This window comes from Filicampus tigris, chromosome 16 (assembly GCF_054856515.1).
Source record: "Filicampus tigris isolate MCC_2025a chromosome 16, RoL_Ftig_1.0, whole genome shotgun sequence".
Lineage (NCBI taxonomy): Eukaryota > Metazoa > Chordata > Actinopteri > Syngnathiformes > Syngnathidae > Filicampus > Filicampus tigris.
Genome location: NC_141232.1, coordinates 3,586,589 through 3,614,470, shown reverse-complemented (window position 1 = coordinate 3,614,470; position 27,882 = coordinate 3,586,589). Strand labels below are relative to the sequence as shown.

Below are 27,882 nucleotides of genomic sequence, written 5' to 3'. Positions count from 1 at the left end.
CAAAAAGGCACTTTGCCATCTTTGGCCGCTGCGCAGATGGGAAAACGTCAACAGATTACAAGCGGAAAAAACTCTGAGATGATTGCAAGGAACAATGGGACCAAAAAAAAACAAATAGTCAAAATGCAAAGATCCTGCAGGTTGAGACGACGTTACTGTGTGAGGCAAGGACAAGTTTTATTTGTCAATTCAAAGAGCTTTACACAAAACATTAAACGCATTACAAAAAGAGAATCAGAATATTAAGACATTGCAAAAAAAAAAAAAAAAAAAAACATTCAACATTTTAAATATTCATTTAAATAAGGTTAGTTCGTATTTTTTCACATTCCCAAAATTTTCCCACAATTGCGCATGTTACGCAATGGCACAATCAGGAGAGATTTGAAACCTGCACCTCCAAGCATTCCAACTGTCCCAATTTACATTTCAGCATTTCGGGATGTGACATCGGTCCGCTCATGGGAATGTTGCGCCCCACCTTGGTCCTATCTGCTACATTGAAGAGGAGCTGACAAACTTCAAACAAGATCAGTGAGTAAAGTTTTGTGTATCCCAGACTGGAAGTAGGTTGCGAAATCTAAACATCCATTTTGAAATCTTTTCATTTTATTATCAATATTTGATTTATTTTCGGGGCTCTTCAATGAGAGCAATGTGGCGACTCACCCCCCCCCCCCCCCCACACACACACACACTCCTCCGCACTCGTCCTTACAGCAACACTCCCGCCCCCCCCCCTCGCTGGACGTCAGCTCAGATTTCCCAGGTGCCTCTCTGTCTGCCAGACGTAACAAAATAACGTCTCTGCAGGCCCGTTTATTTTTCAAGCGCTTTGCTCACTTTTTTTCCCTTTCTTTGCTCATTTCTGCGCCAGATGACCACAGCAGATAGCCACCGTGCGCTTCTGCTTCTTCTTCATCGTCTGTCACCCTTTTTCTCTTCTTCTTGCTTGCCTTGGCCCACAACGGCGCCATAAACACTTCATGCTCAGTAGTGATGCTTTTTTTTTCTCCAAATTTATTGAGCTATGCAATCTTCTCTAAAAGGCAGTTACGAAATGGATATTTGAATACAAACGGTGCAGCCATACATGCAGATAGACAAAATGACGACAGGCGTACAGCATATTCTTTATCCTCTGTAAAGAGTGACAAAAATTTGTGAATCGCATACAATAGTTGAGTGAAACTCCTCGTTTGATCGCATGATTGAATTATACTGCCCCTGGTGGCCATGTGGCGCAAGGTGGAACTTTCAGAAAACGAGCGAGCCTCAATGTTGCTCCCCGGTTGGCCGCTTGTGCTTCCCTCGGGCTTCCGTGGGGTTGCTATCTTTCAAAACGACAACGTGATGATGTCCTCCCGGACAAAATATACGAGCCGGATTATTGGGGGTCGCGTATCATCCGAGCCCTTTAAGCGCTTTACCTGCCGCCAGCTTTGTCGGCCTGGGATTTATTTTCATGGCAAAATGTGGAATTGTGGGGAACAGTGTGGAAATTGGCTTGCCCTCAGTGAGCTCAACATTTTCAAGTGGAGAAACGTTGACAACACTCCGTTGAGAGAATGCTCATTGTTGTCAAGAGAGACAACAGGCATGAAGGAATGTTTTTTATAAAGTATCTTTTAATACGTTTCAGTGCATCTCATTGAGTTGAAATGCATGTAGGAGGGGTCAAAATATGAAACGGTGTTTGTTATACGGTCTCGCTATAGTGCAGATTTTCACCTATGGTGGGTGGCATGTCCCCCGTGGGAGGGGGGGGGCACTGTAGTTTCTTCCATTTTGTGTGTGTGTGTGTAGTGACATGGCAATCTGGTGTGGAATGGCGCACTGTCACCGAGGGCCAGTGATCAAAGGGGAGGTGGGTTTTGCGGGTGGTGGGCAGGAGGGGGTCAGCGTTACAGTTCAGTTCAGCCCCCTGCCGCGCCATCTCCGCAGGCCATCTTAATGCAATCTGGGGGGGGTCAGCATTTGTGGCAGTCGGGGGGGACCCCGAGGGGGTGGCAAAGGCGTGCTGTGCAAGTCTTCAGCACAGTGAGACGTCAACAGACGTTGAGTTGTTTGCAACTGCACATGATTGCTTTTATTGTGTTAGTTTAGTTGAGTACACATTATTGGCCCTGATAGTGGGACGGGGGGGAGGGGGCGGGTCCCCGGTAGCCTCCGTGTAAATAGCAGATCTCGGGGATCAAAGAGATTCTGGCCAGCGTGTCGGAATGGGATGACTGGAACCAAATGAGATGCGCCCCAATTTTCCTTTTTTTTTTTTTTTTTTTAACTAGCAGCAGCATGGCAGCCGTGCTTCACCGATGATGCGCTACGCTAGCATGTCGTGCGTGGCACAACAAGAAAATGCGTGTGCACATGAAGCAGACAAAAAATGGAAAATCATTGAATTTGATTTTGATTTCCCCTCCTGCATACGCAATTCCAGTTTGATCAAACATTGACACGCTCAATGAGTGGATAACTGGCCGGGGCGCTTTCGCCTTCGGCTCTGCGTGAGAAAAATGCGTAGTCAAACAAACCGGCGGCGGTCCGAGTAGCAGCGGGAAGCGTCTTTGTTTCTGTGTTTACGCCACGCTCTAATTTCAACTCAAACAGGCGACAAATTGCTGGGAAACAAACTGGCTCGATTCCACCGCCCCGCATCTTTGTGCGCGAGAATCCCGCCAAGGAGATCCGATGAAATCGCTCTTTTGAAAAAGAGTCCATTTGTGGTCCCGCTGGATGAGTCGAAGTCGTTGGGTCCTCCAGAATGTGAGTGGCCTCAAAAAGAAAAACTCAGACACTTTTCTCGGGCAACTTTTCCCTCGCAAATATTCACCTTGACTGAATGTGGGATGACTTTTGTGTGTGCGCCCCGAGCAGCGTTTCGTGTTGTGCGCGACACTTGGCGGGCGTGTTTATTCCGGCGACAGAAAGGAGCGCGTTGTGCGAGCGACCGCTCCGCTCATTACGCCTAATTAGCTTGCGTGTGCTCGTTTTGTCACGTGAACGTGTGGAGGAAAGCAGACGGCCGCACTGACGCTGGATGTTCTTTGAGGGACTTTCAGAAATATGAAAATTGGACACTGGCATGTATTTGTTCAGCTGCAGAAGTTATCACAACAATGTTGTTTTCAGATACGAGTCACAAACTTTTTAGAATCGATTATCCTATCGATTATTTCATCGATACTCAGTAATCAGTCAGGATGATTATTTTGTATTCTAATTTGCTGTCCAATTTTGTGGTCGACTTCCCAGCCCTAGACCAGACTGGCGAGCTTTCAAGATACGATATTTTGCTTTGACTTGAGGACAAAAATTTGAGATACGAGTGCTAGATGGTGGCAGTGAACGCAACTCATCTCATTTGACAATAAGCAGTGGTGAACAGTATTTTAATTTTTAAAAAAAAAAAGATGCATTACGCTGTTTATTGCCACTCCCGACTCAAGTTGACTCTAAAAGTAACCCGGAAAACAAAGTGAATTAAACTTTGTTTATTTCAAACTGTCGCCGCAAGCTTCTATCATTGCGTGGCTCATTAGCACAAACACGGCGCGCTAACCCATCGTTAAATCCGAGGAGACGTTTAGGCGGGAACATGTTCAAGGGAGACTTCACATAGGTGTGCCATTTGCATTTTAAAATCACCTCCCACCTCTTGCTGGTTAAAAATACTCGGCACGGTGTTGGTTTTTAATGCCACTTGCGTGGCGCGTCCCACATCAAAATGTCATCAATAGGGAGCAATCAATATATATGCGCGCGTGCGTGCGTGAGCACAGCGCCTCCTTGTGTCGAACTCGGAGGCGGAGGTGAGCGGGGGAAGCGCCTGGGTGGCACGCGGGGCCTCCCCGGCTGGCGCCCGCCTGTAATTTTACCTTCCCATTCATCAGCCACAGATATTAATAATAACGCCACATCTGGATTCACTTTACTGTCTGACTTGAAGCCTCGACGCTCACTGGATTGCTCGCTCGCTCTCCGCTGCCGCTCCACCGTACGCTTTCTCTCTGGCGGGACTCACAATCATCAGTATGATGAAATCATGCCGCTCATTGGCTCATGTTGTCTTATTAAAAAAGAAAGAAAGCACCATTAACTTTTCAAAACAAACCACGAATATGTGGAACAGTCTAAATGGACGCAGCGGGTTTTCGTCAGGTGTCGACGATGCGTTTGAGAAACGGCCAACGGTGGCGTTAGCGGGCTAGCGGCAGGTGGCTAACGCAAAGCCACAAAAGACGTCGCCGTCCCCGCGCCAGACTACCCGAGCTGCCGTTTAGAGCGCCCAGGCGTCAATCAAACGGCGGCTCGTTAACCAGAATAGTAAACATGCCCTGGACTTTTTCATTCCTTTCTCAGGAAATATTACATGGGGGTTGGCGGCCGAGCGCTAATGAAAGTCTCGCCGGCCGGCCAAGTCACACACGCCGGTTTCGTGTTAAAATGAGACGCGGGGCCGTGTCGGGATGCGTAACCCGCAGAAGTGGAGCTTCAGTAGGTATCAAGTAAATCCAAAATAAGTCTCAAGTGTAAAACTGCAACTTTCAAGGACCAAGTTACAATGGCAAAATTGAAGAAAATAAATGTCAGACCAAGCCATACAAGTTTAGTCGAGACGAGTTGATGTTTAGGGTTAAGCCTTGCGATACCAATCGAATTTATTCCATCAACTTAAAACACTCAAATCCTCTTTCCCTATTGAAATGAATGGAAATGCAATTAATCCATTCCAGTCTCCCAAATAAAATGTGTTTTTATGAGAAACAAACATTAGCATTTTTGCTCCTGAACATTGAACTGTTAATATTTAAAGAGGAAGTCAAGTCCCAAAAAATGTTGATAATATTATGTTCTAGGTCGCCCCCACTAGTATAAACACGGCATTCTGATTACTGTCACGTTTATGGAATATGAATTACGAAAAAAAAAAATCCACCTGTTTTTATCCATCTGGGCGAGCGGCCATTTTGCCTTGTACTGCAACTTGCTGTCAACTAAAAATGCCACCACAGCGCCGAAGGGCTCAACTTGCGTGAATCACGTGACCAAACCCAGACAACAGATAAGCCGTGACGTTTCGCACCCTTTTATCAGAACAAATCAATTCTTAGCACACCTCAGACAGAAGACTCATCTTCTATCGGATCATCTTTGAAGACATAAATTGTCGGGCGTTTGATGTGCTCGGTCTGGACGATGCCAAATCGGGACAAAAAAAAACCAGCCCCGTCGTCTTGATATGCATTTGCCGAAACGTAGCAACTGACTGTAAGTCCAATCGTAGTCAAGTCATGTGATTGAAGTCTCCCCGTTTGCGGTAAACAGCGACGCTGGCGCGACTCGTCAGCGTGGCGTAAATCACCGTGACGAGCCGTCAAGGTGGAGCCGGGCCACCGCCGCCGCCGGCAGTCTTGGCTAGCCGCCCTGTGTGCTCGTCCCAAGCCTCCCTCCCTCCCTCCCTCCCGCTCGCCCGGCCGGCCGGCCGGCAGCGGCCCGGCAGGTGACAAGAGGTCTGCTGTGTGCGAGCTCGCTCCGACAGACAGCAGCTTCACTGCACTTTTTTTTTTTGCCAGCGAGTCGTCCGCGTGCATCACTCATCTGCTCGTGAGTCAACACGCGATGATGTCAGCCGGCCTCGCACACAACCGGACTGTATTAGCATAAAAGGGCTTATTTATTAAAGAAAGGTTGGAGGTTGTAGGGGTGGGGCGCAGAGAGGCGGGGGGGGGGCTGCGCCGGCTCTTTTCCATGCCGTGGACTGAGTTGTACCTCCCAGCGAGAGCCACAAACAAGCTGCTAAAAACACTTAAGCGGTTCTCCCCATGCAGAAATAAACACGGGCCAATTAGGGCTCTTATTTTTGGAAGGCGTTCAGCTACCAACGGGAGTTGACAATGTGACCACGCAGACCGGGCCCGACCCAGACGACTGGAATTTCAGCATGGACACTCACGCTCGGTACGCAAGTACAGATACTTGGCTGAAATGAACCACTCTGCGGGTATTAGTAGAAGTACTGACTCAACTTCTGTGCTTACCGTAAAAAAAAAAAAAAAAAAAGTACAGACTTGGAAATGTACTGGAGCACAAAACAAAAAGTTTGTTAAGTGTCAGTTATGGACAAAAGCCATTTTGTGGTGCTTGTGGTTGTGGTAAGGGTTAGAGTTCGAAGGATATGGTCAAGCTTAGTGTTAAGGTTCGGGTTTAGCTACATTAAGCTAATGATCACAGCTGGAAAATACACCTTGTCAAAATGTGCTTTTTCAGATTAGATAAATATTGCGTTTGTGGAATAAGAGTTCATCCGCTCGTTTTTAGCCATCTCGGCGGGGGGGCGGCCATTTTGTCATTTCTGTCGACTGAAAACGACATCGCAGCTGCTCAGGGCTCAGGTAACGACCAATCACAGCTGACCTGTTTTCTGAAGCTGAGCCGCGATTGGTCGTTGTGAGCGGTTGTGATGTCATTATCAGTCAAACAGGAGTGACAAAATGGCCGCCCCCTGAGATGGCTAAAAACGGGTGGATTAACTCATATTCCACAAACGCAATATGAATCAGAATGCCGTGTTTCAACTAGTGGGCCTTCTTGGGAAAAAAAAAAACATATTTGGGTAGATTTCCACTTGAAATACAGAAACGATATGCCTGTGACGATTCTCGGTCACGGTCATCTGTAGTGCTTGAATCAAGGCGACTGGATAGCAACTATGTGTTTGTACTTTGTTCCTTCCCACCACTGCGGATGAACAATCAGGCCACTATTATCCCACAAGAGAGATTCTTGATTTATGAAGTGCCAATTGGGAGCCGAGTACAAGCGAGCGTCTGTGAGGCCGACAAGGAGGCCCGAGCGTCTTTGTGCGCCGATGTGTCTTCTGCCGGCCCGCCTAAACGACGGTTGGACGTCGTTGCAAACGGGGACGCCCGCTGTGCCACCGCGCCGCTCGTCAGGCTCCATTTAGGACTCGGGCAGGTTGATGGAGAGCCGAGTCATCCATCAACGACGTCGGCGTTTTTGTTGATAGCACTCAAATAAAGACTCGCTGCTGGCCGGAGTCATGCGTGGACCACATTGAACACTGTTCTGGTCATGAAGACGGAATTTCATCTGTGCTCAGGAGGTTTCCTGAGCTACGGGCGAGATGACTCGGAATTACTCGGCGGAAAGGTTGTTGGAATTCTTAAAAGGTGCCTCGATGCAACCTTTAGCTTCGGCCTGGTACGCCCATCTTAAAAAATGGATTATCTGGCTTTGAAAGGCGGGGCATAGCCTGGTGAGTGACGTGGGTGTCAGTGAATGAGATTGTAGTAAACCCTTGTTAGCTCAGGTTTGCCGGTCTGCCCGTTAAGTGCCTGGGTGTCAGAAGCAACTTTAATATTTCATTTAATACTTCATTTCAAACGGGAAGTCAACCCAAACATTTTTTTTCAAGAATATGTTCTATGCAAGCCCACTCATTGAAACAGGGCATTCAGATAAATGCGTATGTGGTATAAGTGTTAATACACTCGTTCTGTGGGGGCGGCCATTTTGTCTTCTGTCGACTGAAAATCACTTCACAGCCGCGCACAACGACCAATCACGGCTGACCCGTTTTTCTGAATCTGAGCCGTGATTGGTCGTTGTGAGCAGCTGTGATGTCATTTTCAGTCGACAGAAGACAAAATGGCCGCCCGCGGAGATGGCGAAAAATGAATGCATTTTGCTGCTTAACTTATGTTCCACAAACGCAAAATTAATCAACTAGTGGGCCTGCTGGGAACATATTCTTGAAAAAAAATATGTTTGGGTTGACTTCCACTTCAAGAGCGGCTTTAGTGTGGAAAAATGATCGGCGCAAAATGACGTGATTTAGCGAAAAATCTGTACCACTTCAAAACCTGTGAGCATTAAAAGTCGACCGTGATATGGCGAGGGATGAGCGTAAAGGTTTGAAGATTTGACGTTCAAGTTTGCTTGAGCAAACCTTAGATATATATATATATATATATATATATATATATATATATATATATATATATATATATATATATATATATATATATATATATATATATATATATATATATATATATATATATATGTGTATATATATATATATATATATATATATATATATATATATATATATGTAAGAAAAATAAGGTCTCTGTGTATGGTGTCTGCAAGGTATCCCCGTGATAAATGGGGCTTCACTGTAGATTAATTTGAGGTGTCATAACTTTGCTAAATTGCTTCAATTGGTGGTGGTGATGTGAGTTGGCGTAGCAGAAGCAGGAGTGATGACGCGTTTGTGTAATGGAGGAGGAGAGGGGTGGGGGAGCAAAGTGCTAAACAAACTAGCAAATGACAAACCTCAGCTAGCGCCAGAGTCAACAGCGGCGGACGGGCCTGCGTGTGTTCAGCTTGAGGCCGCAATTAGCGGCGGGTGTGAAAGTCGGCAGGCGGGTAGATAAGAACGCTCGCTCCGTGCCGCTTTTGTCTTCTTCGCTGCTAGCCGGGGACGCCGGGACGAATTGACGTCGCACTCGGTGTTGTTGGCTTATGGTGTTTGCGTCTGACGGACGAGGAAACGGCAGCGACGGTGAACCCCCGCTCAAGCGGTCCACAACAAGCCGCAAAATGTGAAAAATTACGTTCTAGAAACATTTAGGAAAAATGTTGACCCCTTCGGGATCTTTGAAAACCTTTCACACAGTTCATCAAAATTTCCTCCAGGGTAAATTTGGTCAATTGAATTTTTTTTTTGGGGTCGCTGTCAAGAAATGGAAGACTGTTTTGTAACATTCTAACAAATGTTGACCCTCTCTCGGTTTGAAATTATAGACCAGTAAGATTACTTCCTGTCCGGTTCAAGGTTATTGAAAAAAAATATCAGCACACCAACTAATTTGCCATCTCAACTCTTGTCAACTGCACGGTCATTATATATGCAGATTATAGCGTGATTTTTGTGAAGGGTGAAATCATTCTGAGGCTGCTGAACAGCCCTCAAAGGTCATGCTAAATGTGATGGTAAACATTTCAAACTAGTTGAGTAACTGTCATTTACAACCTTAGTCCTCAAAAACTGTCGTTATGTTTTTTGCCAAAACAAATCAAACACAGAGCCCGATGTTTTTATTTCTGGACAGAGAATCCAAACTGTAAATCAGTGATTCTCAGACTTTTGACACCAAGTAGCAACCTAAAAAATAAATAAAAAAATTAATTAGCTCTCCTAAAAAAAGTACTTAATTAGGTCTCCGGGTAGCAACATCACAAATAAGTGTTCATCAGAAACAAGATGGAGGTTTTATTCCTAATAGGTTTATTTATTTGAATTATGCACAGTTCCAAAACAAACATTACAATTAAATATAGTGCAATTACAAAGACAAGCTTGAATATTTTTTACATTTAAAAAAAAAAAAAAAAGACCAAAATATGACTATATTTCTGTAAGATTAGTTGTTCTCTTGAAAAAAAATTGACTTTATTCGTACATTTTTTTGGGCTGTTCTTGTAAGATTGCAACATTTATTTCTTTAAAAAAAATGTCCATTTATTCTCCCAAGTTTCCATTTTGATATGCTGTCTATTTTTTTTCTTTGGAGTGCCGGTGTGTAATACTCAGTGGTGTTCGCTGGTGTTCATGCCACTGACGTTTTCCAGACTTTTGGCCATCGTTTGGCCGTAAACCAAACCAGGCGTGAATTAGCTCATTGACAAAGCAAACAAACGGGCATTTATCTGCGCCGCGTCGTCAAGAACCGAATGATTACGAGAACGATCTTCGAGTTTAGACAGCTTCACGCTCGCTGCTGACACTTTCCGCAGCTGGCGCTCACTCGCCGATGTTTACTTGGCAGCCAACAGGCGGCCATATTGTGTTGCCGGAGCCGCATGCCAGCTGGACACTCTAATACTGTGACTTAGGAGTTTAATTGACCAACCTGTGAACTAAATAGATCTGGAATAGCAAATCGCTTTTGCCCATTGAAGTCAATTGACATGACGTTACAGTGGAGCCTCGCTATTCGCGGGGGAATAGGAAGCGCCGGGCCAACCCTCAAGCGAAAAGCTGCATATAAATGATGCCCACTGAAATGCATTGGAGAAAAAAAATTAACGTAAAAAAAAAATAAAAATCGTCAGAAAATGCTGATATGTGTTTTCTGAGAAAAACGGGGAGGGGGAAGATTATTTAAAAATATTGGGGAAAAAAACGAATATATGAATCCTCCAGTATGCAGAGGTCAAGTGTAATTGACGCTCATTTCTTGACTGAGTGCAGATAAAACAACCGATATCTGTTTCCTTATTGGGAATCACGTCACAGGTTTTTGTTTTTGTTTGTGTCAATTCAAAGGAGCATTTTGTGCGCACTTTTTAAGGTACACCCTTATCACTAGCGTCGATGACGTGGGGTTGGTGGATTTTGTGAGCCCTCTTGTGGTCAAACTTCTTATCTTTTGATTATTTTATTTTTTTAGTGTACCCTTCCTCCATCCGTCGATATCCGCCGATATCCGCCTATGATTTTAAAATGGCCTCCGTTAGTGTTTCCGTCTACCAACTTCCGCTAGCCGCCCCCGCTGAGTGATTTTCAGTCCTCTATTTGCGTGTGCAATATCCGGCCCCTTTGACCTCCAAACCCATGTTGAATGCAGTCCAGCCACGCCACTGCCGCGTATCGCCGTTTTCCTCTCTAAAGAGCTCGCAAACTGCCAAGGGGGAGCCGAAGAATCCAGCACATGTTGCACTACAAGCTCTCAGGCGCCACGAGAAGGATTTACGCATCTTAACAGGCCTGACCAATGCGAGACGGATGCGCTGCTCGTTGGCAGTCTGCAAAAGCGACAGGGGGCGTCGCCCCCCACCCCCACCTGACGCCCATCGAGGAGGAGGCGTGGGGATGCCGTCCTCCTCCACCTCCTCCTCGTCGTCCCGCAGACAACAAGCGCGCATTGACCGCTGCGCTTGGCCGTCCGGTGACATCACGCGCGCCTCCTAGCATATAAAGGGGGGGCCTTCGGCCGCCGGGACGGACGGAGAAGCGCAACAAGGGCCCGGCGAGGAGGCGTCCGCTCGCTCAGCATGGACGCCTCTCACGCGTAATTGCGCATCGGCCCGTGCACGTTGACATGGATGGCAACCTGGCAGCCGTGTGCGCGCTGCTGCTCGTGTCCGTCGGGCTGCTGGCGCAGCGCGCCGGCTGCCAGCACTACTTCCTGCTGCGGCCGGTGCCCAGCGACAGCCTCCCGCTCGTGGACTTGCGGGAGGACCCGGACCCCGCGCTGGACCCCCGGGAGCGCGACCTCAACGAGACGGAGCTGCGCGGGCTTCTGGGGGACTTCGACGGCCGCTTTCTGGCGCTGTCGCCGCCGCCACCGCCGCCGCCGCCGCCGCAGCCGCCTTTGCAGCCGACGTCGGACGAGGAGACCAAGTCGGCCGAGCTGCCCGAGATGGACGACGAGACGCGGCAGAAGCTGCCCAAGGAGATCCGCGCGCTGGACTTGGACGCGCAGCTGCTGGGGAGGCGCCACAAGGGCGGCAAGAAGCTGAAGCGGCGCTTGCAGCAGTGGCTTTGGGCTTACTCCTTCTGCCCGGTTCTGCACTCCTGGAGCGACCTGGGCGCGCGCTTCTGGCCGCGCTACGTGCGCGCAGGCAGCTGCCCGGCCAAGCGCTCCTGCTCGCTCCCGGAGGGGATGACGTGCAAACCCGCCGCGTCCGCGCACCTCACCGTGCTCAGGTGGAGGTGCGCGCGCAGGAAGGCGGGGCTCAAGTGCGCCTGGATCCCCGTGCGCTACCCGGTCATCACCGACTGCAAGTGCGCGTGCGCCACATAAACGCCCTCGCGTAGCGCGATTCGGGACGGACGCCACAAAAGACACGCGCGATGCTCGCTTTCAGGGTTCCGATGCTGAGTGTCAACAGCAAGGACAGCGGATCGGATTCGCCGTGGATGCCAGCACAACCGTTTGGTAGTTTTTAAAGGACTGGTTCAATATTTTCAACACGCCGTGTTTCTGTTCACCTAGCTCAGATAAAGATGTGTGTGGAAATGCAGTGCCCCCGCTACTCGCGGGGGATAGTGAAAATGTGGGAATAATTGACGCTGAGGAAAACGGGGGAATATGCGTTTTCCACCCAAAAAGAAACACCCCCCCCCCCAAATATTTTGTTTTACATTATTTCACCTGGAAAAAAAAGTCATTCATTTGATCATGTGCATTGGTTGCTCATCAGTAACATGTGACGTCACTCCGCCTCTTCTCTTTGAAAATAATGTACGTCAGTATACTACATTGTAATCATGCCGTAAACTGATGCACATGTTCAAATGAATTACATTCAAATGACTTTTCTTCAGTGCATACATCAATTTAATAATAATATAAATCAATTACATCAATAGAACGCAAAACAATCCAAGCATACTGTACATAAATCCATGTCCCCAAATCTTTAAGATGTGTACCCCCGTTTTTTTCATACCACAACATTTTTCATAAAAAAAAAAAAATAAGTTTGAGCCATTGTGCAATTTTTTGAATGTCAAAGATGACAGCAAGCTGAGATTTGTTTGTTTTTTTCCCCCTTCACGTGCTTCTCATACGTTGACCTAATTGTTTGCTCAGCACAAGGTGACCTGCTGCCATGTTTTATTTTTCCAGAATGTGGAAATACTTTGCCCATCCCTGCATGGCGTCCAATGCACATGTCGTGTGTCACTCAGTATTATTTGGAGCCAGAGCGGACTTTGTTGCCGGACGCTAGTCTGGAGATGTTGTCTTTGTCAGAGGTGCATTGTGGCGGGTGACCAGCGTCCATCTTGTAAATTAAGGACTTTTTTTTTGTGTGTGTGGTGCTATTTATTCTTTATATTCTTGCAATAAAAGAACTGAAATGATTTCGAATAAATTTGCTCGCCTTCTTCTTTGCACCATCAATGATGTCATCAATGACTCGCGTCTTCTGGTAAGCAGCCAGCGGGAAGTTGCCATTTTGGGACGGACGAGGCCGAGCAAAGAAGAAACTCGGCGGTGACAAATAGGCGTTTGCCAACTTTAAAGGGGAGCTCCTAATTTTCATTTTCCAAAATGAAGGCCTTGAATGATGCATTCAAAAAAAAAAAGAAAAATCATTAAATGCTACTTTTCTTTTTTGCTGCAAGTCTTCCAGCAAAGCTCATTGGTGCCAACATCAGTGTCCGAGTTCTAACCCTAAAACTAACAGGTACGCATGTAGGGAGACAATATGACAATAGTCGCAATCATATATTATTTATCCTCTGCAAAGAACGGCTAATATGACTGCGACTGACTGAGAGTCTGCATTTGATTGTTCCCCGCACGTGGCCAAGTCGCACACCCCACAAAGAGCAGCACAATTTGTTGTCATTTCCATTCGTTTGAATGGGGAAGGAGGATTTGCGATAGGAGTGTTTTGAGATATGGACATGGTCATGGAATGAATTGAACTCATATCTCAAGGTCAAGTTTTTTTCATGCTACCCATACCAGTGATACCAGTCCTTTTTTTTTTGTTTGTTTGTTTCAAATTTAGGATTAATAGGGGACATTAGTGTTACTTTTGAAAAACTCTTCCTGTAAAAAAAAAAAAAAAACAACTTATACGCATCCTGTCTGAGTTTGGTGGGTGCGTGGGTGGGGCCTGGCAGTCTGGCGCTGTGCCAGCTCGCGGCGCTCTCCCACACGCCGTCTAATTGGACTGCTTTCAAACAACGTCTGCGTTCAAACGATCACGGCTGATGTGTGGATATTCTTGTCTGCCGTTGCGGGGGAAGCAGGGGCCGGGCGGGTGCGGGGAATCGCAGGTGCTGCGGCGGGTTTCGATGGCGGGGCGATCCCGCCGTTTGATGTCCAGGGCTCGTTAATCGGAACTCGGGCTGGTATGCGAGGTCACGGCCCGCTTTGATGTCGCTCGCTTCTGCCAAGCGCGCGTTTATGAAAGCTCAGGAAGCGTGGCAACTTTTCCCGCCTTGAGGTTGCGAGGCGGACGCCCTCTCGGCAACCCAAAAGCCGGACGTGCTTTCCAAGAGGAAGCGTCTTCAGACGTCCGCGGCTGGCGTCTGTCAAACTGGTCAGAAAAGCAAAGGCTTGCGTTTTCCTCGCTGCTACGGTTCTGAGTGCCTCCACTTGCGTGCTTTTTCCAAAAATGCGAGATGTGTTTCAGAACACCATGTCCTTGCAGTGGAAGGACACAAGGTGGCGCTGATGCGCCTTTGAGCGGCTTTTCGGACAGAAGAAGAAGGGCAAATCATTAAGTACGCTAGTGGTTTGTGCAGTTGCAATTGGTAGAGAGCAAATATTTTTACAGCATGTTAGTACTGAGTGCAATTTTTTTGAGAAAAACACAATCAAAAATGAACTCTGCTGTATTTTGGAACATTAATTGCATTCGTAGTCCTTTAGACGGGGAAGGAAGATGTGAGATACGAGTGCCTTTAGGTTGAACATTTCGTAGTTTAAATGTACAATGTTTCATTGTTATGTGTCTGTCTTACAGTAAAATTCAACTGACAGCTTGAAGCAAACACACTCGGCCTCTTATTTGGGGAAGTGTGCGGGCAATAGTTTTACACCAGGTGCAAAATACTTTCAAAAGTCTCTTTGAATAATTTAAAATGTGTTAAAATGTGTTTAAAGCCAGCCACCGTTTTACATCTGCAAATATCTTCCTGTTTTTTTTTTTTTTTTTTTTCCTTTCTTCATGATTCTGCCTTCCACCTTCCACAAGTTGACACGCGGGCCGCAGCCCACGTTGGCACCGTATCAACATGGAAGTAAAAAACAATTTCAAAATCGGGCCTATCACAGACATGGAATGTGACGGGGGATGGGGGTGGTGGGGCGGAGTAATTCTTGCCCGGCGTGTTTGATCCGACCTTGACGCCATCAATCAGATTGCGGGCCTGCATGCCGGTTTTCAATCCTTCAAGACGCCAAACAAAAAACTTTTTACACGTGAAACCACACAAAGTCACCCCCCCCCCCCAAAAAAAACAAATGTAACGTACACTCTAAAAACAGTTGGGTTAAAAAATCACACAATTTTGGGTAAAAAATGGGCCGATCCACTGCTTGGGTCAAGTTGACCCAACTTTGTTTTGTTTTTGTAGAAAACAACCCAAAAATTGGTTTTGTACAAAACAACCCGAGAAATGTATCTGTTTTGTACAAAACAACAAAAGAACGTGGGTCAAATTGACCCAATTCCTGGATCGGTCCATTTTTGACCCCAAATTTTGTTATTTTTAACCCAACTGTTTTTAGAGTGTAATTTGCCAGGATGAGCTGACAAAGCCCAAAAACCAAAACAACAAGTGACTCCTTTCAATTGTGCAAGACATTTCAAAAGTAGGATTTCAAGTGAAGCTTTGGCTTGTCACAACACAATCGCATTCACATTCACACTACTAAAACTTGAAAACGGCATCCAGCTACAGTTTCATCCCACCCACCCATTTTAAACAGACTTCAAGTTGTATTCTTTACTGCCTGTTGTTTACATGGACTATGAGTGTGGGGAAGAAAAAAAAAGTACTCATAAGTCACCGTTGTTGTATTGTCTTGCTGAATTGGCTTACTAGTGAAGACTAAAGTGTATTCATACACGGCCATTAAGTTTGGTGTGAAGGGTGCGGAATGCCTCAATGTTCCCATCCGTGTTTTTCGAGCCTTCAGACTTGACGACTCCGCAGCGGTGACTGATGTGGCGCGAGACAAGACGGACGACCCGCTTTGTTGTCCCCGAGCGGACGAGCTTCTCAATATCAACGCAACTTTGTTGATTTAGAATCCAGCCTAGCCCGATCGGGTTTCCAAACTTTCCCTTTGAAATGGAAGCGCAAAAGACACTGTCCCGACTTCAGGCCAGAGCCTGGAGTCCTCCAGCGCCCTCCAAAGTCCCTGCAAAGTCCAAACATGCACATTTAAAAGTCAAGATGAAGCGGTTTATGCATTTTTTTTCAAACAATGTTTAATTCTGTTTTGAGGAATGAATGCGATAAAACATTTTAGTATCTGAAGATTCAGGTTGTGGAGCTCAGCTTATTATGTAAATAAAGTTTAGTTTAGTTTAGTTTAGTTTGCCATAAGAAGCCCAGAAGTCTCGTTTTTGTTGTTTTGTAGTTTGAGGTTTCACAAAGGCAAAGATGAGGCTGAACGCGCACTGTTCTGCTTGTTTCTTTTCCCAAATGGCTCGCTTTCTCCGCTTTTGGATGAGCAACTGCTGTTTTTGGTGAAAGCAACCCATGTTGCCGATGACAAAAAAAAAAAAAGGAAAAAAATATAAACAAATACAGCACCATTTTCCTTGATTCAAAAGAATGGTGGTGCTGGAATGGCTTCGTGAGATTTCATTTCATTTCACTGGACAAAACTGAATTGATTGGAGTTACGAGCGTGCTCACAGTTCGTTTTGATTGGTCACACATTTAATTAAATTATTTATTTAAAAAGAAGACGAAGAAGAAGACTTTATTCATTTGTGTTTCGGTTTGTGACCAAATAGTTAAAAGTGTCTGCATATCAAAAGCAGTGTCATTCAGTCACCTGATGTGCCAATATTTTTCATTTGTGGCGTTAACAAATAACAGCTTGTCGATTAAGTTTTCAAGTGCAACAGCGCCATCTAGTGGCACTGACAAGCGTCACCTGACCTGTTTCATCTTTCGCATCACTTCCACATCTCTGCCACAGGTGTCTTAAGTACTCACACTTTGTACTTAAGTAGAAGTACATATACTTATGTAATTACAAGGAAAAAAGTGTGGAATCTGAAATGTACTCAAGTGCACGAGTAAAAGTGAATTTTTACTGTCGTCTGCTTTCTTAATTTCCCCACAGGGACCAATACGATTTTTCGTAAAAGGTATACGACATACGGTCTTGAAAAAGCTTTGAAAAGATCCATTAAATAATCACATATCTCCAAACTTGTTAATATTCACCAGACGATGCACAGATTCCCCCTATATCGAAAGCGAATTTTCCTTTATTTTCATACTGTGTTACAAGCAGACATTCGATTCCACACGAGGACTTTTTTTTTGTGTGTAAATTGTGTTTTCTCGTTATTGATACGTGCGTTGACGTCATGAGGGTGACGTTGTGCTCGTGACGTCGGCCGTCGCCTAACGTGCGAGTGACAGACGAGCGGAGGACACAAGAGACGAACAGAGCGCAAGACAGCGACACGAGGAGGGCAGCAGCAACTTCCAGAACAACAACAAAAACAAGAAAACGAAGCACCAGAAGATGTCGGGCGGACCGTGCGAGAAATTCCAGGCCAACTTTTTCAACAAAAGCAAATGTCAGAACTGCTTCAAGTCACGCGAGCTGCACGTGCCCGCGCACCCACGAATGGAGCACGTAAGGACAAACCGAAACATTGCATTGCAAAGCCTTCTCATTACTAGCCCTGTTCGGATTTAATTAACGGCTCGTAATTATTGCTAGCTTCAATTAGCTACTGCCGCTTAGCTTCTTTTCGTCATGAAAGTTCCCTTGAATCACGTGACGTCCTCTTCAGCGTACACTTAATAAATGGAAAGCCAAAGGTGCTGCAAAGCAACCGCTGGTCATGGCACCTTGTCGTCCACTGGGGTTCGTTGCTGGTTCTTTGAAAAGCTCATAATAGCACCTTGGACTTCTTTCGAGTTTAATATCCAAGAACTAATTGGTTCTCAGTTGGTGCTATGTTGGACCATTGGACAATTTATGGTGCTCAGGCACGGCGCTACACCGGGGCTAAAATCTGTCAAAAATCTATGTAGCCTCAGTAAGCCCCTCCAGCATTTGATTTGATTTTCTAAAACTTATCGATAAATCATTGTCTATCTATCTATCTATCTTTATTGTTTTCATAAAAAGCGCATTGTCTTGTTTCAATAAATTGCTACATGTGTAGATATGTTATAAATGAGGAGAAACGCCTCATTTTCAACAAAATTACAAGCAGTTAATAAAAAAAAAAAAAAAAAAAAGCATCTTTCCACTTTAAAAATGATAACATTCATTTTAGGCACTTACGACTGCCAACTCGTATTAGCCGTTCCTAGTCAGGACTCCCGAATATAAAGGTAAGTGGGAAGTGGAACATTATTGACAGTGATGTCAATATAATGCAGCAAAATGTGCAGTATATGAAACTGTAGCTTTGCGTGCAATATTGTTAGGCCAAATGCTCTTGGCAGGGAATGCAAATGTTGCTAACATTAGGACCACTGATGCCATTTTTGCTAGTCACTTAAAAGTGCTTAAAACTTTTCAAGCGGTCCTAGGTTTCAAATCTGGGCTCAGCCTTCCTTCCATGTTCCGAAAGCGTTTTAGCATGTTCGCGTCATACAAGACTGCATTGTCCACAGGCGTGAACACGAAATGCTTGTTTTGTGTGCGTGCGGCCTCGCGTCGACTGTTAAGTTGTCGTCGTTGTGCGCAGGCCAAGGCGCTGTACGGCGGCTGGCTGTGTTTGGCGCCCGAGGGGACCGACTTTGACAAAGCCACGCACAGGTCACGGGTAAGGCGGCGCCGCCCTTAACACCGTGATGATGAAGACGATGATGCTGTTCTGACTTTTGACCCCCCCTCGCCCCCCCCCCCCCACCAGAAATGGCAGCGGCGTTTCTTCGTGCTATACGAAGACGGCGTCGTGACATTCGCATTGGATGAGCTGGTGAGGCGGGCTGCCATGTTGCTCCAGATGTTCCGCAGAGGATTTAGGATTAGTCCCACCGCTAATGCACATCCCCCCCCCCCCTCCGGCTTCCCCCCTCGCTTTAACCTTTGCAACTCCCCTCAAATGTTAATTCGGCTTTGTAATCATCGGGGGGTTTTTTTTGCGCTGATTCTGCTCAAACTTTCCGTGTTTTTTCTCTACCACATCAGGTTTTCGTAATGATAAAAATACATTTAGTAGGGATGGACCGATTATCGGCGGGGCCGATTATCGCCACCGATATTTGTCTTTTTTGACGAATATCGGCATCGTCCTTTTTAAAAACTCTGCTGGCCGATAATAAATCAATTTAAAACTGTGGAAATCAAAACAAAGATATGTGAAAGTTGAACATTTCTGTCATTTTCATTTACTGTAGAAAACTACATGGAGCTATTGTTTTAAGTTTTCATTTATCCTTTTTAAGACATGCTGACAATCCCGGATGCTCCTTGAACTTTTTGTTAGAATTTTATAACAGATGTATACTGTCAAAACATTTCTTGAAATAATGATTTAAAAAAATCACCATTATGCAAACCTTAAACATTGTTCAATAAACATGCTTAAAGACGTTACAGCAAAGATAAGAATAAATCTTTCTTTAGATTTTGATGCCAATATTTTCCTTTGCACTGAAAATGAATATCGGCCCCAAATATCGGTTATCGGCCTCCTTGACTACTAATAATCGGCATCGGCCCTGAAAAAAAGCATATCGGTCCATCTCTTAATATTTAGTCCTATTTATTAATTCATTCAGGCTTAGGTTCAACAACAGGTAGAATTTTTCCTGAAACAGCAGCATTTTTTTCTGCTTTGTTTCATAAACCATGTAAACAAGTTCAGACAAAATTCCGCGCCACAAGCTAAAGGCAAAAATGATCACCAAATCAGAAATACTAGAGAGAAAAAAAAATCAATCCAAACAATCCTAGAGGTTAAAGATCGTGTGTTCGTCCTGACGCCATCGTCATGGTAACGCCGCTGTTGTTTGCTTTCTGCCCTCCAGCCGAGCACTTTGCCTCAGGGCACGCTGGACATGAACGCTTGCACGGCCGTTTTGGACGCCGAGGCGCTGACGGGCCAGAAGAACGCCTTGTGCATCGTCACCGCGCGCCAGCGAGTCTACGTGCGCGCCGACAACAAGGACACCATCGGCGGGTAGGCGCTCGCGCCGACGGACGCTCGGCTCACTTCCCGTCCTCTCACTTTTTTGCCTTGGCGCTTGCCGCCGTCTTTTCCCCGTCCTAACGCCTCCTGTTTGGTGTCCTCCTGCCAGTTGGACTGATCAGCTGGCCGTCTTTGTGCAGGCCAACGTCAACAACCTCAAGAAGAAACGCAAAGTGGACACCCACTGCGTGCAGGTACCAAATCAACATCGTCACGGCAACGTCAGCCAGCGCTGCCAAGGAGGGTTCCTCAAATCAACCCCTCTTTTTTTTTTTTTTTTTCTTCTTCTCACAGGAACCTTCACCCGCCAAGATGGCAGCCCCGGGCCACGCCTTTCAAGCGCCAGTGGCAGGCAGCGGCCATTGGCAGGAAGACCAACAGGTCTGGACTGTAGCAGGAAGTGACCTCATAGGCCCTCTACACGCCCTCGCCACAGGTGCAGTCCAAACGTCACAGCTCCTCCCTGTGCCATCGCGTCCTGCCTTATGACTTCTTCTTCTGCGGTTCCCCTGCACAGACTACGACGTGGGCGATGCCGGCGACGCACACTTGGCGCGTGAAAGTTTGCATCCATGCGACGCTCTGGCTGAGCAGACCAAGTTCGTCCAAACGTGCGCTAACAACATGGACGCTAACCACATAAGGTGACTACCAATCACGTTCCCGCTCACAAAACATGGAGACAATCAATCAATCAATCAATCAATCAATCAAACGTGATCAATGTTTGTGTTCTTGCCGTTTGGCAGCTGTGACTTTGCAGCGGGGAAGCACTTGATGAGTGGCGAGGCGTCCAGGATGGAGCAAGAAATGAGGATGTACTCGTCCAGGTGGGGCAGGAGTGACGCCCGCCCCGCCGAGCGGGAGGTAAACGCTCGCGAACGTCGGCAGTATCGTCTTTGTGTCTCGCAGCCTCTTCACGTGTGAATTCAAGATCATACACAACACGCTTCCCTCGCCCTCATCCTCATGTGCCTACTCACTCTTTCAGGAAAATAGCTCACTCATTCATCACTCCACTCACTAAGTACTTTAACTCACTGACACTCCCTCGCTCATTCATTCCTCCCTCACTCGTTCACAAAAATGATTCAAATGAACACAATCACATTGACTGATTTTCAAGTGACGACGTGAATGCTGTGCACAAGTTCTGTAGTAGAAGTCGAAGCCTTTCTGGACCCGCTCCACAAAACGGATTTTGGATTAGGATCTCCTAAAAGCCTCCAGCGCTCGGTTCAGTGATCCAGTGGTGGGACGGCCCCCGCCCCCGCCCCCGCTAACCACCCGCACCCCCCGCGGTGCTCAGCGGTGGGCTAATCCTCACCGCTGAGCGCCCCACGCAAACTGAACCAACCGTTCCATTTAACTTAAAGCGACGTCACCGTTGTGATTTTTTTTTTTTTTTTTTTTTCATAAAATGTTTCTTTTTTGCAGCCCGATTTGCTAAACTTCAAAAAAGGTTGGCTGGTGAAGCTCGACAACGATGCTCAGGTAAACGTCAACCACACACCATTTAGTATGAACCAGGTGTTTGGAAAGACATAATCAGTCCTACAGAAATTGGAGAATATTCACTGGTGAGAGGCTGAAATCGGAGGATTTGGACAGTTTAAAGATAACGCCTTATTACTACGACTAAGCGATTATCAAAATAATAATGTGATAATCAATTAGTTGTCGATTAATCGTTGCAATATAAAAACATTTGTGTTCAAGGGCCACATTTGATTTTTAAAGTATCTTTTGATTAGAATTTCATCGCATTATCGTCCCCCAAAAAATTCTTTCAAGTGTGTGTCAACTTTGTGTTTGTCTCCCTCTAGTGGAGAAAGTACTGGTTTGTCTTGTCAGCCGACTGCCTCAAGTTTTACAAGGACGCCGTGGCCGAGGAGGTTTGTCTACAAGCTGGTTTTCTGTTATTTTGCGGCTTTTTGTTAGAGCTGCTCGATAATTTGGGAAGTAATTGAGATCACGATTATTCAAATGATCATTTATTTTTTGGTACAAAACAAGAAAATGTTGAAATGTAAAAAATGTAAAGACAAATACATTTCTTTGAAACACTATAATTATGTAACATCCATTCGGACCAAACAAAATTTATAGAATTAGTCGTTATGAAATTTTTAAAAAGGTGCAAAATTAATAAGCGTTTTTTTTACGATTATGTCAATTTTGTAATCGTGGAGTGTAATTTTTATGTTGTCTTTCTTTACCGTGACGTGGATGTGCTGTTTTCTTTCCTTCCACGCCAGGCTTCCGAGCAAGAAGGCGAAGTGGACCTGAGCGAGTGCTTCAAAGTCTCTGAGCAGCAGGTCCACAAGAACTATGGCCTACAGATCCACGTAAGACCAAAGAGTTGGCATTGGAATGAATTTTTTTTTTTTTCCTTACCGATGTGAACTTTGAAGCTTCTTCCAACATCTTCCAGACTCCGAGCAACATCTGCACGCTGTCGGCCATGACGGCGGGAATACGGAGGAACTGGATCCAAGCTCTGCTGAAAAATGTGCACACTGTTCCTGATGTCGCCAGGTAACTTATTTAAAGCTTGAATACATTAGATTGGGAACATACAACTGGTGTATATTTTACTTGCAAAGGTCAACTTGTGAAAGGTTACAAAAAATACGAACATTTGCGAAGGTAGCGAATGTTGCGTTCACGTCAGGGTTCATTCAAGGTCGCAAACGTTCGCAAAAACGGTTGCCAGACATTAACTTACTTAAAGCGGAAGTCAACCCAAACTTTTTTTTCAAGAATATGTTCCCAGCAGGCCCACTAGTTGATTAATTTTGTGTTTGTGGAATATAAATGAAGCATCAAAATGCACTTGTTTTTAGCCATCTCTGGGGGCGGCCATTTTGTCTTCTGTCGACTGAAAATGACATCACAACCGCTCACTAGGACCAATCGCGGCTGACCTGTTTTCTGAATCTGAGCCCTGATTGGTGGTTGTGAGCAGCTGTGATGTCATTTTCAGTCGACAAAAACACAAAATGGCCGCCCCCAGAGATGGCTAAAAATGAGTGGGTTAACTCTTATTCCACAAAGGCAATATTTATCAGAATGCCCTGTTTCAACCAGTGGGCCTGTTGGGAACATAAAAAATATGTTTGCGTTGACTTCCGCTTTAATGTTGCATGTTATCTTATGAACATAAACTGAAGCACGTTAACTAATTTAAATATAAACTAAGATGTCAACCATCTTGTGAACATGCACATTTCCCACCCACTTCCACACACATTTTGCTCAATCTCCTTTTCACTTTTCTAGTAAATAAACTTCCTACGTACAGTATCAACTCAACATGTGTTACACGTGCGCACGACATGCAGTTTATCAGGCTCGCTGATGCTCCTCAGCCCCGACCCGGAATCGTTGGTCAAACCGGACGTGGCTCCGGATCGGTCGGAGCCGAATCGGCGTTCCAAGCCCCGCAGCGTTTTGGAGCGACGGCGGGAAGGCCGCTACAAGACCTTCGACTGGAACAACTTTCGGCCTCCCGGCGGATCGACGGCGGATGTCGATCAGTCCGCGCCGCCGCCGCCGCCCCCGCCCCCGCCTCACCCGCTGTATGGCGAGCTGGAAAAAAAAAGGAGGAGGGAGGCCAGGAGGAGGCGCTACGAGAGCATCCTGGGTTTGTCCCCCGGCCGAGAGGTGATGGGCGACGCGGCGGCCGCTGCCAGTCTGAAGGACGAAATGGAGGCTTGCTGGAAGCAGGTGGAGAGGAAGAACTCGCTCAGGAACGCCAAGATCCTCGACATCAACAGCGACGACAACAACAACAACAACGCCGACGCGCCCGCGCACGACTACAAGAAGGCGGTCAGTACTTTAGTTGCCGTGTGTCATTTCGTTGTCGGGATGGTGAGTTGAGTTGGCGTGGCCAGAGAGCAATCTAGCGACTCAGCTGTTTGTTTGTGTCGGAAGTTTGAGGATCTGAAGCGTCAGCTGGAATTGTCGGAACGCGGCAGACAGGAGCTGGAAGCCCGTCTGAGCATGTGGTCCTCGTATCACGCCAGCGCAACGGTAAACATCGGCATTCGTCTCCTCGGCCGAATGTTATGACTACATCAGCGTCACGTTTCCTGCTCTCTTGTCTTTGCCAAAGTTGGAAAGTTTTCACAAATCCGGAGACGACGTTCACCCTCTGGGTGAAAGTCCGGCGGTTGAAATTGCAGGAAGCGGAATCCCGGCAAGGTGGACGCACGAACCGGACGAGGATGTACTTCCCGTCTGGTGCGAGAGCTTGGCCAGCACGGCGTCGGACAGCTCCGACCTTCCGACGGACGCCGAAGCTCAAAAGGAACCCGTCGACGCGGAGGATTTCACGTGTGACCGAGGTCAGCTTCCCGGGACGGACGGTCCAGCGCGTCCGGACTTCCAAGGCGAGCGGCGGTCCGCCGCGTCGGACGCACTGGCCGAGGCGGGCGGCCACCGGGCGGAGGTCAGGAAGCTCTCCCAGGAAGTGGAGATCCTGAGCGGCCAGAAGGAGGCCCTCGACCAGCTCAACCAGGAGATGCTCAACCAGCTGAGCGAGGCCGACCGCGAGATCCAACGTCTCAAGGAGGAGATGAGTCTCAAATGTGCCGGGCCGCTTCCCGCAAAAATGGACGCCCTGGAGCGGGAGCTTGTGGAGAAGGACCAGCAGCTCCTGGAGGCGCAGGCCCTCATCACCTCCTTGGAGGACAGGCTGGGAGACGCCGAGGTCCTCCTGCGCCGGCAAGAGGAGGACGAGGAGGCCCGCGTGGACAAGGTGGAGGCGGCGAGCGCCGGGAACGCCGAGGGCTTCCTGCTGCGCTGCTTCCAAGCTACCGAGGCCAAGCTGACGGAGCTGGAGAGGAAGCTGCGCCAATCGGAGCTCAGCTGCAAGCAGCTGCGGGCGGAGAACAGAGCCCTGAGGGACGCCGGGAAACCCGAGGGGCAAAACGAGGCCGACGTGGCGAGGCTCGCCCCCGCCGACGCAAGAAGGCACCAAATGCTGGAGTGGAGCATGCTCAGGTGGAAGGTTCTGGACCGGTTCCTGGAGGTGGTCGATAGACTGGAAGCGGGAAAGAGCAAGACTGGAGGCAAAGAGGAAGCGAGGCATCCGGTTGCTTCCTGCCAGCTGAAACTGGAGGAGCTTTGGAGCGCGCTGTTGGATGGCGTCAACGCCAACGCTTGCCACCCACAAGGGGAAGACGAGGAGCTTGCCGGTGACGCGGCGCCGCAGATGCTTGCGGGAAATCAGACGTCGACGTCGGGGCGGAAGCTTCCCACGGAAGACGGCGGCCAATTCCGCGCCGCCGCGTCGGAAAGCGGCAGGATGTCGGACGACGGCGAGCTTGCCGACGCGCCCGACGGCGGCGCAGAGTTTTTGGGGATGATCGTCCAGATTTTCTCGTCTTGGATCAACGCGGCGTCGTCCGACGCGCGGGACAAAGTGGGGCTGACGGCCGAGCGTTTGCGCGCCACCTTCATTTTCTCCACCGAGGCGGCCTTCTGCTGTCACGTGACCAGCAAGTGCGACCGCCTGCTGGAAGAAAACGCGCAGCTGCGAAGGAGACTTTCCCACGGCGAGAAGCGAGCCGCCGATGCCGCCGACGCCGGCAGCCAGACGCAACGGGAAGCGCAAGAGGAAGGCCCCGAAGCGACAGGGCGCCGGCAGGCGGGTCAAGTGGCCGCGCTGACGGGTCGCGTGACGGATCTGGAGGAGCAGCTGTCAATCAGCAGACAAAAACTGAGCTCGGATCAATTACAACATGACGAGGAGGTGCAGAACTTGAAGGTAGGCGCCTCGCTTTCCGAGACATTTACGATCGATTCATTTAAAGCGGAAGTCAACCCAAACGTATTTTCTCCGGGGGCGGCCATTTTGTTTTCTGTCGATTTGAAAATGACATCACAACTGCTCACCAAGACCAATCACGGCTGACCTGTTTTCTGAATATGAGACGTGATTGGTGGTTGTGAGCGGTTGTGATGTCATTTTCAGTCGACAGAAAACAAAATGGCCGCCCCCCGAGATGGCTCAAAATGAGTCTTAGTCCACAAACGCAATATTAATCAGAATGCCCTGTTTCAACTTGCGGGCCTGCATAGGACATATTCTTGACTTCCACTTTAAGGATGAGCAAAATTAGATTGTTGAAGACTGTCAACTCTCAACTTTTTTGGGGGCGGGGCATCAGGCGGAGTGCGAGCGCGGCCTGGCCGCCATGGAGGCTTGTCACGTGAAGGCGACGGAGGAGCTGCAGCGGCAACACCTGCAGGAAGTTGACTGCCTCCTGGCCGGGAGAGACAGGATGCTGAACGAGGAGGCGGTCGCTACGGCAACCGGTGAGATGCGCCCTTGTGCGTGTGTGTCGGCTGGTCAATACGGGGCGCTAGTAGGGCCAACACTCACTATTATTATTACTTGAAGGCAAAAAATGTAATACTAATATTACCGTATTTTCCGGACTATAAGCCGCACCTTCATATAAGTCGCACCCACTCTATTTAAAAAAAAAAAAAGAAGTGCGTTGCTGTGTTTTCAACTTCCTGTGCGTCGGCGTCAGCCATCGAGGCCATCGAGCGCGCTCACCGTGTGGAACTGGACAAGGAAGTGCAGAGGAGATGTCAAACGCTCAACGTGACAGGAAACGCGCTCATGGAGGAAGTCTACAAACTACACAGGTACACGCCTACCACGGCCGGTTGGCATGTTGGCACGCAGCGCGTCAACCTGCGTGTCCGCGTGCGTGCAGTGAGGAGCTGGCGTCCTGCCAACAGGAGCTGGAGCAGCTGTCCTATTGCCTCACGCTCAAGTGTGTGGAGATTGCTCACATGACTCAGGAACTGGATGACCAGAGGAAAATGCTGAGTCAGCGGCAGCAGGAGAACCAGGACCTGATGGACCAAAACCAGGTCAGAACACGCTGGAGACGCCCGTAGGATGACTTGAGAAAGTGCTTGATTAGAATATGTTGCAGGGCCCGTATTTGAAATGTAAATACCGCCGACTATTCGGGTTGATTTCATCGTGGCTGCCAAAGTCGCGGTCACGTTTAAACGCGTGGTGTTGATGCTTTATGATCCTTTCTTTTACTGCTTTGCCGCCATCTTGTGGCATTCTACATGCTGCCAATTATTTGCGGGCTTTCGCTCTTCTCGGCTTGGTCTCCGTCCCATCGTTCGGCGTTCAGTTTTGGTGTCACTTTTGTGTCGTCTTACAGGAGCTGAGCACTCATCTGGCGGCCGAGGTCAGTCGACTGACCAAACGGGAGGTACTTCCCGCAAATCAGGATGCCGGCATTTATAAGATGGAGGTGAGTGGACTGAATTGCACTCCCTTTCAACTATATAGTGAGTAAATGTATCCCACAATGCGTTACTATACTGTAAAAGCATTTTTCGGGTACATTTTGGGAACTATGGATGGATAGGTCCAATAAATCGGAATTCCAACAAAAGATTCCCAACGCAGTTCCTGCTTTTCATTAATTTACTTCTCACAAATCCCGACAAAAGACATTTTCAGTTTAGGAACTATCTAGGCCTACTCTAAAAAAAAAATTTCGGGTGTAAGGAATGAGTAAGGTTGTGCTTTCAGCTGCTGCTGCGCGTGAAGGAGAGCGAGCTCCAGAGCTTGAGGCGGCAGGTCGCCGCCCTGCAGGACAAACTGCAAGCCGCGCAGCAGGTCAGAGTTTACTGGAGCGACGAATGACAGCACAGGAAGTAGCAGGTTGAAGCCCCGCCCCTTGTTCCTCATGTAGCACATAAATTATTTCTGTATTTCAAAATTAATCTCGGGCAACCCTTGAAAGTTTGTCCTTTTGTTTTGTACATTTTGTTCGTGCCGTTGTAAATATTTCTTGTGTTTATTGTTCTGTCATTTCTGTTTGAAAAATGACTTGAACATTTCAGGAATGTTCATATTTATTATTTGTTTGAGTCGAGTATTTAATATTTCCTTGTGTTTCACTCACAATAAAGACAAAAAAGTGA

General features: G+C 47.4%; 2 protein-coding genes across 5 annotated transcripts; both read left to right on the top strand.

Moving 5' to 3' along the window:
• The first annotated feature begins 117 nt into the window (after nucleotides 1-117).
• On the top strand, nucleotides 118-27,882 carry LOC147134129 (uncharacterized). Of its 4 annotated transcripts, XM_086055640.1 has the most exons (21): nucleotides 118-164; nucleotides 434-534; nucleotides 18,457-18,534; nucleotides 18,625-18,690; nucleotides 19,745-19,896; nucleotides 20,015-20,099; nucleotides 20,200-20,341; nucleotides 20,423-20,549; nucleotides 20,655-20,772; nucleotides 21,343-21,399; nucleotides 21,732-21,800; nucleotides 22,164-22,253; nucleotides 22,340-22,443; nucleotides 23,250-23,739; nucleotides 23,845-23,943; nucleotides 24,026-25,681; nucleotides 26,085-26,232; nucleotides 26,454-26,571; nucleotides 26,643-26,802; nucleotides 27,111-27,203; nucleotides 27,488-27,882. In XM_086055640.1, exons 5-21 carry the CDS (start codon nucleotides 19,775-19,777, stop codon nucleotides 27,599-27,601), a joined length of 3,792 nt encoding a protein of 1,263 aa, XP_085911766.1. In that variant the 5' UTR covers nucleotides 118-164; nucleotides 434-534; nucleotides 18,457-18,534; nucleotides 18,625-18,690; nucleotides 19,745-19,774; the 3' UTR covers nucleotides 27,602-27,882. The 4 variants fall into 4 exon arrangements, with proteins under 4 accessions (XP_085911766.1, XP_085911767.1, XP_085911765.1 ...); XM_086055641.1 differs by lacking the exons at nucleotides 118-164; nucleotides 434-534 and adding an exon at nucleotides 15,692-17,387 and having other exon boundaries at nucleotides 20,046-20,136; XM_086055639.1 differs by lacking the exons at nucleotides 118-164; nucleotides 434-534 and adding an exon at nucleotides 15,692-17,387.
• LOC147134130 (noggin-like) lies at nucleotides 413-12,901 on the top strand. Its single transcript, XM_086055645.1, has 2 exons — nucleotides 413-534; nucleotides 10,703-12,901. The coding sequence occupies exon 2, from the start codon at nucleotides 11,133-11,135 to the stop codon at nucleotides 11,835-11,837; it is 705 nt and encodes a 234-aa protein (XP_085911771.1). The 5' UTR covers nucleotides 413-534; nucleotides 10,703-11,132; the 3' UTR covers nucleotides 11,838-12,901.